This window comes from Fundulus heteroclitus, chromosome 20 (assembly GCF_011125445.2).
Source record: "Fundulus heteroclitus isolate FHET01 chromosome 20, MU-UCD_Fhet_4.1, whole genome shotgun sequence".
Lineage (NCBI taxonomy): Eukaryota > Metazoa > Chordata > Actinopteri > Cyprinodontiformes > Fundulidae > Fundulus > Fundulus heteroclitus.
Window position 1 is genome coordinate 30,133,131 of NC_046380.1, and position 14,619 is coordinate 30,147,749.

General features: G+C 39.0%; 1 protein-coding gene across 3 annotated transcripts in view; it reads left to right on the plus strand.

Annotated features, from left to right (window-relative positions):
- Positions 1 to 14,619, plus strand: part of LOC105931720 (MICOS complex subunit mic25a) — an 81,995-nt gene that overhangs the window by 24,787 nt on the left and 42,589 nt on the right. The window contains exons 5-7 of one of the 3 annotated variants that reach the window (XM_036152076.1): positions 5 to 25; positions 5,188 to 5,271; positions 5,993 to 5,994. In XM_036152076.1, the coding sequence (XP_036007969.1) occupies positions 5 to 25; positions 5,188 to 5,271; positions 5,993 to 5,994 (107 nt within the window). The remainder of the gene's footprint in view (positions 1 to 4; positions 26 to 5,187; positions 5,272 to 5,992; positions 5,995 to 14,619) is intronic. The other 2 variants (XM_036152075.1, XM_012870512.3) reach the window with 2 other exon arrangements.

The window sequence follows — 14,619 nt, forward strand, 5'->3', positions numbered from 1 at the left end:
CTAGCCAGCAGATTTGGACGCGTGGGTAAGCAACAACACCGCTACCTTCTTAGTTCGGCTATTTCTCTCTTTCTCCTTCTCTTTCCTCAACTTAGAGCTCCTGTTTTCATTGTGCGTTAAAGCCAGGCTGCAAGTGCGCTGCCACCATCATTTTTGCACAGCACATCTTTGGGAGGTATTCAGCTAGAAAATTGCACATCATCTGCGCCGCTCGCAGGGGGGGTTTTTACACGCAAATGCACATATACACACATTCTCCAAGCATCAAACAACTGCTGTCGGAAGGGAGAGCGTAATGTAAGGATTTGCAGATGTGCTCGGTGAAGATGTCTCTATTACGTCAGAATGAGATTACACTGGATTACAGTAAATGTTATGTCAGTCAGTGGAAGTGTGCTTGCCTGGCTGCTGAATTGTTTAAATCACACAGAAGAATAGTTGATCTGTCTAGAAAATTAGTCATCCTAACTTGATATAATTGTAGTACTTGTGTGTATATATGCATTTACTTTTAGTATAGCACTACTTTCCCGTTCAGTTCTACATCCATCCATGTGTAAATGCTGCGTTTGGCTGTTTTAGACCAGATTCCTTGTGTTCAAGCAGCTATCGCACTAAATGGACACGAATCTGTGTGCACATGTCGCACGCCGTACTCTCATTGGTACTGGTACAGTACTGGCTGGAGTTCATCTTTTACTTCCGAAGCCCTAATCTCTCACTGAAAATGTGAGTAAAATCCAACTTTTGATTTGTAACAATTTTAATTTGCAAAAAAAAAAAAAAAAAGTTAGGAAATAATTCTTTAAAAACAAAATAATTATTTTAAACAACAGTATTAGTATCCCTTAAAGTCCCTTTAAAACAAATGTAACTGAACCATTATTGCAATATGTGTTTTTATTTTGGTTTTAGTTCATTAGGACAGTTTGGAATCTCTTAGGTCTCCATGACTTAACGCAGAGCCCCGTTTCTCAGCCACTGGCCGCTAAGTTGGACTCTGACCCGTATTTATCCTGTCGCTATGTACAGTGAGCAGGATGGTAAAGGAGAAAAAACTAATCTCTAAAGCGCACGACTATAGACCCGGGGCAACGATTGGCATCTCTGTGTCAGGTCTCCATGACAACTATTTGATGCTGTCTACATTTTGGTAACAAACACTCCAGGCATGTTGGATATGAAACAAAGTATGAATAATGTGAAAAGGCACCTTATGCCAATTATAATGTAATAAACTGTGGGCCCATTTCACTCCTTGGGAACCGTAATAATGAGATCTATAAAATAAAATAAGATTTGTTGCTTTCCACCAGAAAACTAGAAATGAGTCATAATTGGGTCTAATGATCCCAAACTATGGCCATATCAGCACAGACTTACTCCATTTCTGTAACCTAGACCTAAAACTTATGGATAAGTTGTAGGTGGAGCTGAAGAAAAAAGAGATTAAAAAGAAACAGACCCATTTCTCTTTATGTACCAACTCTGTGAAACTGTGTAGAAACAAAGGTTTTACGAAGTATTAACAGAAAGTGGGTGGCAAAGTGATTTGGTGAAAATCACATATTTCTTAACATGAATTTTCTTTCCTCACTTGTGAAATTAAATGTTTCAGGATGAGATTAGGCTGCTACAATAAAAGAGTATGTACTGTAAGGCTATTTGCATGTCTTCATCAGTGGAGCCAATAAATGTGGACAATGCTGTACATCTGATACAACCTTGCTGTCAAATGCTCATCAGATTTTGAAACTGTTTAAATATTTCCTCCGTGTTTTTTAAATTTCTTTTTAATTTGGCAATACAGCAGATGCTTGAACAGCCCCCAAGGACATTCCCCAAAGAAGTTGATTGCATTTGAGTTTTTAAAAAGTCAGTTTTAATATACTTTGTAATATTCTCTGCAGACGGAGATACACACATTAACAGATAAGAAATAAAAGGTTATGCAGCCAGAGGGCATGGTCCAAAAATCTGCTTTATGTTACAGGAGGAAATTTTATATTATTCAATTTATCTGTGCAGCCAGTTTCTTTTGATTAATTTAATTAATTTCAGCGCAATTAAATTGATTAGAAAAAAACAAAATTCTGTGAAGTGCCAGGGTGCACGGCCCTCAGCAGTGTGAAGTACAGTGTTAACAATCAGCTGTCCCATGACTAGTTTAGTCTTTCTGTTATCGATGTCTGTTAACTTTCCTTTTTCATTTTTAACCTCTGTTGCAGTTTTTCTCGATGTAATGTCATGTTTATTCATGAAGTAATAAATATGAATTGTAACTTCCATTAGTATTTTTGAAACGATAACAGAATGCTCCTATACTTTTGAAACAGGTTCACTCATTTATTGCCAGTGAACGCATGTATCTGTCTTCAAGCTAATCTGTCAACATATTTTCACTGTCTCTCTCTCTTTTTTTTTTTGACATCTGCCTTCTGTCTTCCTCTGCTTGCATGCTGCTTTGCCACGGCCCAAACTGTGGGTCCCCCTTCAGCCAGTCCACCATCTTGCTGCCTGTCAAAGCTTGGCTCAGTGGGCTTATTAAGGGCTTTCACCTCCTGCTAATGTCAACACCACCATGTCACCTCCTGCCACAGCTGTGCCAATCTCATGCCACCTCGCTAGCTTTGTAAGTGTATTTGTTTGGTGTCAGTATCCAACCAAACAGGCTTTCTCGGCATATATATATATATATATATATATATATATATATATATATATATATATATATATATATATATATATATATATATATATATATATATATATATATATATATATATATATATATATATAGTAAGTGCATTAGTGGACTTAATTAATAAGTAAGACTACCCAGAACTGCCTAACCAGTAGTTTTCTGACTGAACGTTTGGGGAATATTAAATAATTTTTGTTAGCATTTGTTTTGTTTTTTTTAATTCCCAGGATGTAAATCCCTTGTTTCTTCACAGCAGAGGAAAGTATAAGTCTTCTGCATCTCACAGCTACACTTCTAAGCCCAGTTGTGTGTTTAAAATCTGATTTCCCATTTAGCAACAGTTGCACCTACCGTTGTGGGGAACACCGTAATCTGAAATGTAAGCTCGCTTCCACTGCTGTAGCAATTTGGAAGTAATCAGGTTTAGGCTGTATATGATCGTGTTAACACGTGATTCTAGAACATTTGCACAGTGGTTACTGTTGTGCTTAGACGTACAGCAGAGATGGTTTATGCTTTCTGTTCTGCTAGAAATAATTGGCTGGCACTTGTTCAATTTTCACTCGTATTCAGCAGTATTTTCAGTTTGTCGGAAGCCAGTCTTTTTGCTGTCATTTCCACACAACTTGAACATGTCATTATTGCCTTTTGCCTTCAGTGTGGCTGCTTTGTAATTAAATTAAAATGTATTTTACAGTGCCTTGCAAAAGCATTCTTACCACCTAAACCTTTCCAAATTTAGTGCTAGTGATGTGTGGAGTGTGTTTTGTCTTTAGCCCCATTTATTGTGCAACCCCTAAATAAAGCCCCTTGCCAACCAATTACCTAGCCTCGTGAGACCATCCTGATCTCGCGAGCTTTCAAGGTTTCACTCGCAGATCAGTCTGGATACTCTCCGTTAAAGAAAATTTGGAGCCGTTCACCAAACGAATGTCCAATCAGCGTTGGCTTTGAGGCGGGTTGAGGTGTGACGCAACCGGAAGCGCGACAGTTCAGTCTAAAGAACATGGCGGCTTCAGCCGATGAAACTAGCGTTAGCGTGGCTATCGAGCAAGTTTTATCGGAATTACAGAGTATTTCTCTGCTGAGCTAACGAGCCTTTACCTGCAGCAGCAAGAGTAGCTTGGCTTGTGGTTGTGTTTTCGTCGTCGCTCTGTTACGAGCAACGACGAATCTGATTGGTTTATTTGGCCCGTCTATCACCAACATAGGCCAATCAGCTAACCAGTATTTTCGCCCCTTCCCAAAATTACTTCAACGGAAGGTTTCCAGATGGATATGCGGAGCAAATCTATCTGGCGGCGTCAGGTTACCAATTACCTACAACACCGACCTAATTAACAGAGCCCACCTGTGTGTGATTTCATCTCAGAGTCAGTCTAGCTGTGCTGTTGAGGCCTAAGAGACAGCAGCATGTTAGAGACAGCAGTGAACAGAGAGCACCATGAAGGCCAAGAAACTCAGCACACGGCTCAGGGAAAATGGTTGTGGAGTAGCCTGAAGCAGGCTTTGGTTATATAACATTTTGCTAAACTTTAAACATCTCACAGAGGTCTGTTCATCTTTTATCCGACAATGGTAGGAGCACGGCACAACTGCAGGCCTACCAAGCCATGGTCATCCTCTGCAGGTGATTCATAGGTCCACAGCTCTGTTGGGACAATCAGTCAACTTGACAACTATAAGCTGAGTCCTTCGTTCCTAATAGAAAAGCATTGTAAGAGCAAACATGTTCAAGCGGTTCTCTAATCAGAAAACTTATCAATGTACGTCACCCTGGGGATGCCATCTTCACCTTCCAGCATAGATGAAAACCTTAAACATGCTGCCAGAACTGCAACAAACCAGATTTGATCAAACTATGTTAGACTAGCGCAAAACATAAGCTGAGCTTAGACTCTGTGGCAAGACTTAAAACCTATGCTCAATCCAGTCTACTCCAGAGATTGAGTTATATTACAAAGCACAAAAAGTTCAGCGCATGTACAGAGCAGGTAAAGACGCACCCAGTTGTAATTTTAGTGAAAGGTGGTTCTACAAAGGATTGACCAAGTGGGATGAAAACGAATGCATGTGTAACTTTTTAGATTTTTCTCTGGGGAAAACAGACGATTAAAGACCATCTATCAATTTCAACCTCACAAGTAGACAATAGTTGTGTTGGTCTGTCACTATTAGCTGCCATTAAAAGTGTTTAATGTTGTAGTTATACGTTGAGGAGGTGTGGACACTTTTCAAGGCACTCTGATATCCGATATTTAAAAGCAGAATTTATTTCCTGATGTTTCTCATTTCCCTGTTAGTCTAGATTCATTGCTTACACAGGTCTGTGCAGTCCATTTCTGTGGCATCATCATGACAGCATGTAAAGAACATCAATAACTTCTTTTTTTTAACATTTTGTTATGTTTTTATAAACAAAATGTGTTATCTTTGCTGTGATCCATGCTCAGTCTCTGTCCCTTTCTTGTTTTCTTTCCCAGGCTAGGCGGTTGGAGCGCAAAGAGCAGGAGCTGGCCACCGTTTCCAGTTTCTACAAAGAACAATTAGAAATACTGGACAAAAAAGTAAGGCTGCTTTTCCCATTTCTTCTGGTTGTGTGTAAAATTTGGAGGAGCAGTCTTAAAGAAAATCTAGTGAAACTTAAGAAGAAGAAAAAAAGAAGAATTATGGTGCATAGATGAAGTATAGAAGCTGAAGACTGAAACTGAAATATCAATGTCTGACATTTTGATCAGTTATTTTTGTTGCATTTAGTGGCAAATTAACTAATTAAGTAAACTTCATTGGGCGAGTAATTAATTTATTAAGCTATTGAATTATTTTTTTATTTATTCTTGATTATGGCATGGTTGGTCCTGCAATAATTTAGCAAATATCGGAAAAATCACAGAGGTTTTTGGACGCTTCCAAAAACAAGATTTTTGGCAATGCAATGTTGTCTCAAGATTGTAAAAAAAAAAATCTGTTTTACTTTCTCTAAATATACATAAGTAGGGAGGGAGCTTGATCCTCGATGAGGCAATGATGTATATGATAATATATAAGTAAGCCATGGTAGTTCAGATATAATGGCGCCAGATTTATTTGCGTTATTTCATATGGCAAGGCAAATTTGTTTACACAGCATCGTGTATACATGGTAATTCAAAACTTTAGAGGAGAACAAAAGAACAGAGATAAGACGCATCAAATAAACAGCGTTCTCATCAAAATGTATTTTTCCAAGCCGGTTGATGGTTTCTAAAATGACAAAAGTAAAAAAGCAGGTCGTGGGGTACTTCTGAGAAGTAAAGTCTTTGGTTTCTTTGAACCATAAAATGAAAGTTCACCCTCTTTTAAAGTCCAAAATGTAAAGGATCAGAATCTAATGAGTCAGAGCTTTCATAGCTTCCACCCATTTGATGAAACTGAATCACATTTAACCCTGTTCAATAATGTTACACACCTCCAAAAAGGATGGAAACAAGCTCAATCAGATGCAAGTTTAAATTGCCCTCTGTGTTGATCATGCATCGGTCTGTGTGCTGATGAGCTTGCAATGCAAGTGGCCCTTTAATTCACACTGGAAGAAAAACCAGTGGTGGATCAGCATATTCATTTCTAACAAATCAGGCGTGATGATGGCTGAGGTGGACAAGGTGTAGACAGTCACACATGTCCATAAGTAGCTGCGTAAAGTTTAGCGTAATTGTGGAACAGTGGCATCATTGGCACTGCTGGAGGACATCGCCGATGCAACAATGTGGAGGTAGTTTGTGTTCAGAGGTCCTACTGACCTGCTGCCACATGATGATTAGTGTCTTATTAGCTGCTTCACATTGCCATGGGCATCTTTGAGCTCTGTGGGGAAGCAGTCCCTGCATTCCATTGGGACGCCAGCAGGAGCCGTGCGTTGCCAACGCCGATTCTAGTATATGGAGCTAAAAAGTAGTCTTGCTGAGGTTTCTCTACCTAGAGCATTTCAGAGGGAGCTGACTGCCAGGTCAGGTATGTCACAGACATCCCTGTGCCTTGCCAGCATTATATAAAGTTCTCCTACATGGTGGCTGAACAAGCAGAAATAAAGTTGCAATTTGCGACGAGGAACCAATTTCCAAATGTGATCGGAGCCATCGACTGCACTCGTGTTGCTATGAGGGCACCGTCTGTAAATGATTTAGCTTTTTGTGAATTGAAAGCAGTTCCATTCAATAAATGTGAACCTCATGAGTGAAACACAAATGTTCCTAAATATAGTGGCACGTTGGCCTGCTTCTGTTGGAAACAGACTTCAAACAGGGGCCGTGATTCTCGATGGCTGGCTTCTGGGCAAGTTTTATTCTGTCATGTGACGTCCTAAGTCAGTTTAGGGACTTCATTGTTCCTCACATAATGTGTGTAGTGACAGTTCTCCTAATAGAAATATGGGAAAGACATTGATATATGCGCAGCAACTCTCTAGATGTCCGACCACTTTGTTTTTGTCGACCACAGATCTGCCTTCTGCTCCTGCCGCGTTGTTTGTTTTATTTCTTTCTTTTTTTGTCGATATCAGGAATGAAAGCCAAATAAGGTTCTACGTCTTTCCTCCATTTGCGACTGAATGTGAACACCTGTCGTTCACATTCAGTGAATCTCCTCTTCATTGCTTTACTGACCGCCACAATTGCCAGGGTTATTTGGATTCAGGATGGGAGCCTCCTGGGTATTTATAGTACATACCTTTGTATGCGGGGACGCTGCGGTCCAGGCTACACAAAATTTCCGCAAATCAGGATATATGAAGGAAAGTTGTGCGGTAATGTGTACACACAGTTTCATACGTCTGAGTTATTTTTTTGTGTCACAAGGTTCAAGATTTCGCCCTACTACCAACTTTTAGTTTGAAAGCTGCACACTCTTCTGTGAATGAGACCCTATAGGGAAAATAAATGATATTCTCTCTTCATTTTTTAAGTTTTAGGTTTAGGGCAAAATAAAAGTAATTTTCGCTATGATGGTAGTGCATTTTCATGCCGATATTTGACACTGAAGAAAAGCCAAAGTGGTTTCCGTATATTTTTGTTGTACATTTTGAGAAATTATTTTGACTTTTAGGATCAAGTTAAAAACAGCTTTAGAGTTTGGAGGTGTTGATATCATGGAAGAAGATTCAAGTTTATGTATTTTTTTTCTGGGTTTTTGTGGCACTAGTGGCTCATTTTTACAAAGTTGGCTGACAGGAAAGGGGGGTTTGAGAGAGGGAGGAAGACACGCGGCAAAGGACCTCAGGCCGGAATCGAACCCGCGTCCAGTAAATGGGCCGTGCTCTCTACCCCTGTGCCATAGGAACACGCCTCGATGCAAGTTTAATTAAATTTAAAATACAGACAGAGCCAAAATATAAATTTTATGTTGAAGTACCATTAGTGGCAACAGAACATGAAACAAAACTATGCAAACATCAAAGGAAAACAGACGTTTCCTTCTCTATTCCTTTTCCCCTGCCCATCCTCTGGGTGTTGCTGTTTGCATTCACAGCTTTCCCCTTCAGGTATTAGTCGGAGACTCTTTGGCTCCTCCACTCCAACCCTCCCTCCCTCCCTCCCTCCCTGCGGCGGGGCCCATCAGGTATACAGGAGGGGACCTTATCTAGTCTCTGGCACTCACCTCCTTTAGGCCTCTGAGAAAACCTTTTACATAGCCGAGTTAAATGGAGGGGTCTCTGCATGACTCGTAGCAAGCGGCACACGTTGCAATGCTTGACAGAGAAGACTGATTGGCAGGAGAGTGCAGGAGGCTCTATCTTTCTTCGCTTGCCGCCACAGTCCCTTTTTCCCCTCCTATCTTTTTCTCTCCCCCCCATCATTTTCTCGCAGCTGACCTGCATGTGGATGAGGGAGTGAGAAAGAAAGGGACTGAGTGGGAGGAGATAAAAAAGGCTATATGGTCTGTGCATTAAACAGACCATCTTCCACCTTATTTTCCTTTATTTTGCAGTCCAACACTTCATTCATCCAGCTCTCCATTCATGGCATGGCCCCCATTTTGCTGCCTATCTTTCCCCTTTTTATTCTCCCATAACTGTCCCTAAATTTAACTGGTTGAAGATAAATGGTCTCTCTTAAAACCTGAATGGTGATTGACATAGGTCATATACATAAAGTTGAAATGACTGAAACATTCGTTTATGACTCATTCATATATTGAAGAAAGCTTTACAAGATGTACTGTCAAGAAAAGAAAATGCATTTATAACACAGTTGTGTTATCTGTCCTTTCTCTTCTGCTGCTGATAGTCTTAGAGTTTGTTTTTTTTCAGTTTTAAAACTGATTTTGGCCAAATAGCTACTGAATACAGCAGAGTAAAAATAAACGTGTAACAGACATACAACAAAAAAATCCAAGCATTCTAATTTAAATAAGTTGATGCAATTAAAATAAATTAACTGTTCCCAATGTTGGTATGCAATTAACAAACCAAAATACTTTTTTTTAACACCAATCAACTGACCTAAAAACAAAGTGAATATTTTAAATAAATCAAATTGTACTTGAGTGGCTTTACTTATTTTATTTATTTTGTTCTAATCCTTCACAATCAAATACAATCATATTGACCATCCATATGCTTTAGCTGTTTTTATATTTAGAAATGTTTAACAGAAAGGGGAAAAAAATTTAATTAAAAGGAGAATCTTCCCTTCGTTTTAGATGAAGTCCTTTTTAATTGGCTCAAAGTTTGTCTGAGTGTGCATATGTGTGTGTGCAGTTCATTATTAGATCAAGAAGACCTAATCAGACTCCAGTGTCCAGTTTGTCGTAGGGATAAATGAAGATAATAAACTATTCTGTTTGTCTAAAGGCTGCAGATGCCGTTGGAGTTCACTACCGACACAAATGTGCAAACAGCCTGTGTGCGGGGGTGTATGTGTAAACGTGTGATTATTGTGACAGGTTCACGTGCAAGCTGTCGTCTTAGAAGTACTTATTATACAGTAGCCCGTCCACTACACACACTTTAAGGAGACTAGCCAGTGGCATACTTTTTTTTCCCACATACAAATATACACTAATAGCAAAAACCCAGTGGCATAATGAAGTTTGGTTCTCCACTGAAGAGCAAAATGCAAAAACTCTGTTTAGCATATTTGATATAGATTTAATTTGATAAGTTTCCATTTATAGCTAGTGTGGACGGGATTGATGTTGACGGTACAGACCATACTGCGAGTGCTGGCTTTGGGGAGCTTACCGGTATACACAGATGTATACCTAGTGACTCTAGTCATCCAGGACAAGACAATACTAAGTGCTTAAGTGTAAGGCAACTGGAGAAGCTGAAGAACATTGTCATTCGACATCTGGCTGGAGTATCCAAGACACTAAGTATGTTAAGAATTATATTCCGGTGCATTTTAAACACAACAACCCTATCAGACAGAGACTGGTTCATCCCAAACACAAGTCTAGTTAGCTGTGTGGTAAATGCAGTCCGGCGCATTGACCACCGTTCAGACCTCTACATTGGAGAAACTAAGCAGCAGCCAAACAAATAGCTCGCCCAGCATAAGGTCAATAATCAGCAGTTTATCAAGGATAGGGGAACACTTGTTTGAAGACAGCAATGTGCACCTTTTGGACAGGGACGTTAGGTGGTTTGACAGAGGAGGAGAGGAGAGATATTTCATCTTTCTAACACCAACTCCAGGGAGTTTTTTTATTTGTATTTTTTTATTTTTAACAGTTCACACCTTGGGACATATCACTATAACAGCTTACCGTACATGAATTGTGCTAGGGACATGTTTGGAACGTCAAGAGACAGTGACCCAGAGATTGAGCTCAATGAAGGGTATGGACAGTGACTTATGTGTCCTAATTGGCCTGTTAGTGACATCAATGGCCTTATTGATGTGATTGTACTGAATGCAATTCATAAGACTGTTTTTTTTCAACCATGTTCAGAGCTGATGAAGTTTTTTTTTTTTTGGATGAAAGGCAAAAACCATTATCAAGAACAAAGAAAAGTACAGCTGCTTTCTTCCTAAGCACTTTGGTGCTTCCTGGTATGATTTGGCTCAAACATCTGTCTGCCTGTCGATCGTTTTCAGAATCAGGTTTTTTTTTTCCAAACATGGAGCTTTGTTGATTGAACCCCCTTCGGCTCACCAGGAGGTTACCTTTAGGATAGCCTAAAGTATTACTCTTTTGCACCAGATTTTTGGATGTCCTTAGATTCCTCACTTTGTATTTAGAACCAGGTGACCCACTTTCACAAATGAATGCAAGCCCTAAACACATGTCTGATTTGCATACAACAAAACCAGAGTTTTGTAGAGGCTCACTCAAAAAAAAGAGAAATCTTGTTATACAAATAAGTAAACATTCAAGGCAATGCGGTCCAAATGGGTTGTCAGTGCTGGTTCTGACTCACTTGAGCCTGGTTTCCTCAAGAGTACCATACTGCAGCAGCAGGACAACACCATTTTTATATTCAATGCCAGAAGTGCACACCAGAAGTTGCCCCTGAAATTGTCGGAAGTCACTTCCAACTAGAAGTTAATGAAGTTTTATTGAATCCACTGACCTTAGTAAGGTTTAGGTTTCTCATCCACGAATATTAATATATTATCAAATATACACTTCCTTTATGACATCTGAAAGACAGTTTAGTCATAAGAATGGTTTCTTTTAAATAAAACAATACAGCAAGTGATTTCACATTTTATTCAATATATTTCAATGAGAAGTTTGGATAAGAAGGGTAATAAAGAGATAAAGTAAGGTAAAAATTGCAGATGGATGACTTTTATAATATGACCAGATGCATGTGCAAATTCAGAAATTAAAGATTAAATAACAATTTACAATGAAACAGCATAACAAACAGGAAAACTGATCATCACATCTACTGTAGGTCACAAACTACATCTAAGGTGAAGTTGACTGATTTTCCTAAAAGGGTAGTCAGTAACTTTAAATGTCCACTCTATCATACGGCCAAACACTCCAACAAATCTGAAAAAAAAAACAAAAAAAAAAAACAGAATCATAAAGATTGCACTTATTGAACATACGGGCACATCCTCTAAATCTCCTCTCTCCCAGTCCCCTGCCTCCACCCTCTTGCTCTCATTTATTTTTGGAAGCTCTCCTAATCTCTCTGCAGTGAACAGGTAGAGTATATCCTCCTTCCTGTGGCAACATACCCCGTGACTCTGTAAACAAGTCTTAGTTTAAAAAAATCACCTCATTTAATCCCCTCTTCTCCCCCTTCTTCGTCGACTTGTCCCCTCAGAAAGAAAAATTAATCCGCCTTCGTCCATGCGTGTAGCATGAAAGACCCCTCCCAAAAACCCTGACATCAGCCCATCTCAGTCAACAGCTCCTAGAGGGTGTTCAGACGAGTGTGCATGCAAGGATCCTCTGAACACAGATTCGGGAGCAAATACAGATTTAGTCACACACCTGCATGTATGCAAGATTATACACAAACACAGCACACATGCATTCACACTAATCCCCTCTATGAGCCTTTCCAACAACCTCAAAACCTAGCTCTCCCCCTTGGAGGGTTATCATCTTCCCCCTTTCAGTCTCTCCACATAGGGCTTTTGTCCCCATGGGTGGAAACAACTGGGAAGAGCTCAGAGCTTGTTTGCCTGTGATAGGTGATCCTCTTCTCTGGTGTCATGAGAGCTGATGTGGTGCTGCTGCTTAAGGTCTGCTCTGATAAAAAGAAGAAAAAAAAGGCACAAAATTAAATGTTAATAAACTGAAACACAAAACAGTCTCACTCTTCCAGAAGCACTCAAACGCAGAAGCTCTACCTGCTTATCCCAATGTCCCAGTAATGACTACATTTTATTCTTTTTTGTTCCTTCTTGCACAAGCAGAAAAAAATGATTAACTGTTATTTTCTGGTTCAGTATTTCTTTCATCGAAAATAAATATTTCTGAGTATGCTAAAGTTGTGTTTGGTGGAAAATGCCAAAATGTAGCCATCACATTACTGCTCTGCATTTCAATGGCATGGGATGAAAGGCTGCCTTGGGCAAATTGAACAGATTCTTTTCTGTTGTTGTTGTTTTGTTAAACTTGGAGATTTCATCATAATGTAATCTCAGGTAAGGATAATGTAAGCCCAAAAAGCTGTTTTCATTTTTAAATTATTTCCTTTTATTCCAAACTTAGCAATGTGAAAAATGTAAAACAATGTTAAAAGATTTGTTGCCTCTCTACCCGTTAAATTATTATTAACTTTAGTTTTAGTTTTTTTTTTTTTTTTTTTTTTTTTTTAGAAAGTTGAGTCCAATGTTCCAAACCGCATCTAGACCTGTAGGAAATCTATAGTCCAAAGATCTAAAAAAAAAAACAACAACAACACATCATGCCCCAATTTAAAGAAATTCAATAACAGATGAGAAACAAAGTCAATGACATCTATTACTGGATATCAAGGGTTGTAAGGCCATTTCTAAGGCTTTGGAACTACAATGAACCACAGAAAGGGCCATTATCTCCAAAGGGAGAAAACCTAGTTTAGTGGGGAATCTCCCCAGTAGTGGTCAGTCTACAAAATCACTTATCAACAACTCTTCCATTAGATCATAAGCAGACCCAGAACAACATCTAAAGTATTGCAGGCCTAACTGGTCATCTTAATGATCCCCAAGATATCTAACAAAATATTCTGTGGACTGGCGAGACAAAAGTGGAACAGGAAAAGTTTGACCTGAATGACTTGATGCAAGTCCTACTCAAACATCTCGGCAATGACCCAGTAACGCCTTTACCAAACCGCCAGATTCTCTGTTGGCACTGATGAAGATTCACTTTCTTCAGCATGCTGCATGTTATGAGCTGCTTTTCTTTAACCTACTGTTTGATTAGCTAATAATCACTTGAACACCTTGAGGCCGTAGACTGTTCATACAGCTCAAAACTTTCATCCCAAGCTTACAGAGTGTGGACATACATGGAATAAAATGAGACAGTGACATCATAGCAGATGCTGTGTGCACCTTTCTGATGCAGGAGAATATCTTAAATTCTACACCTTTTATCCCGATATATACTCACAATATAAAAAAATATAGGAATCCATAAGCGAGATGACAGGCTCCACTTATGTGTTCCCTCAAATTTAGACCCACAAATAGTGTTTTCAGAAACGTGAAAATTTGTGGCATGATGAAAAACAGTGTGACAGCAGCTGAAGGTGTCATTGTTTCACATGGACGTACATTCACGCGTGGCCGGCCTGGCTTTGTAATCAAGAGACTGAAGAACAACACAGAGAGATGGTGTTTGACGTCATACCATATTTTATCTGAAAAGATACCTTTAATTCATTACATCACCATTAGTTCTTTTTACCTAAAATAATTCAATTGTGATTATTGCTCCTTTTAAGGGTTAGATGCAATATTAACAAACCCAGATTTTTAAGAAAAAGCAGTCTCTCAACTATAATTATGTTCCGTTGGAATCTGAAATTTTAAAGGCCTTTAAATTCATAACTGGTTTAAGCTCAAAGACAAATAGTTATTTGCATAATTTCATTGCATGGTATAGTTTGCCCCCTAAAGAACCCTTTAAGGGACATTATTCATGTTGCCCTACTCTCTCTGTGTTGTATAATCAGAGGTGCCCATGTGTTTTAGCCCTTACGGAGTTGTCTTTTTTTCTATTTTTGCATATCTTGGCTCCAACAGTTTAAGTCTCACTGGTTCATTTGGCTAATTTAAATTCACATATTCACAAAGAGTCTGCCAAAGTTACATCTTACTTCCTGCTAAAAGAAATTGAGACTATTGCTTTTAATGTCCAATAATCCAGGGCTTGGTCCTAAAAAATTTTGTAAACGCATTTATTGGAAGTGATCTATAGGTATTAGATTATTGAAACATCTGAGTACATACTATTAAAGTACATACGTGTATGGAATG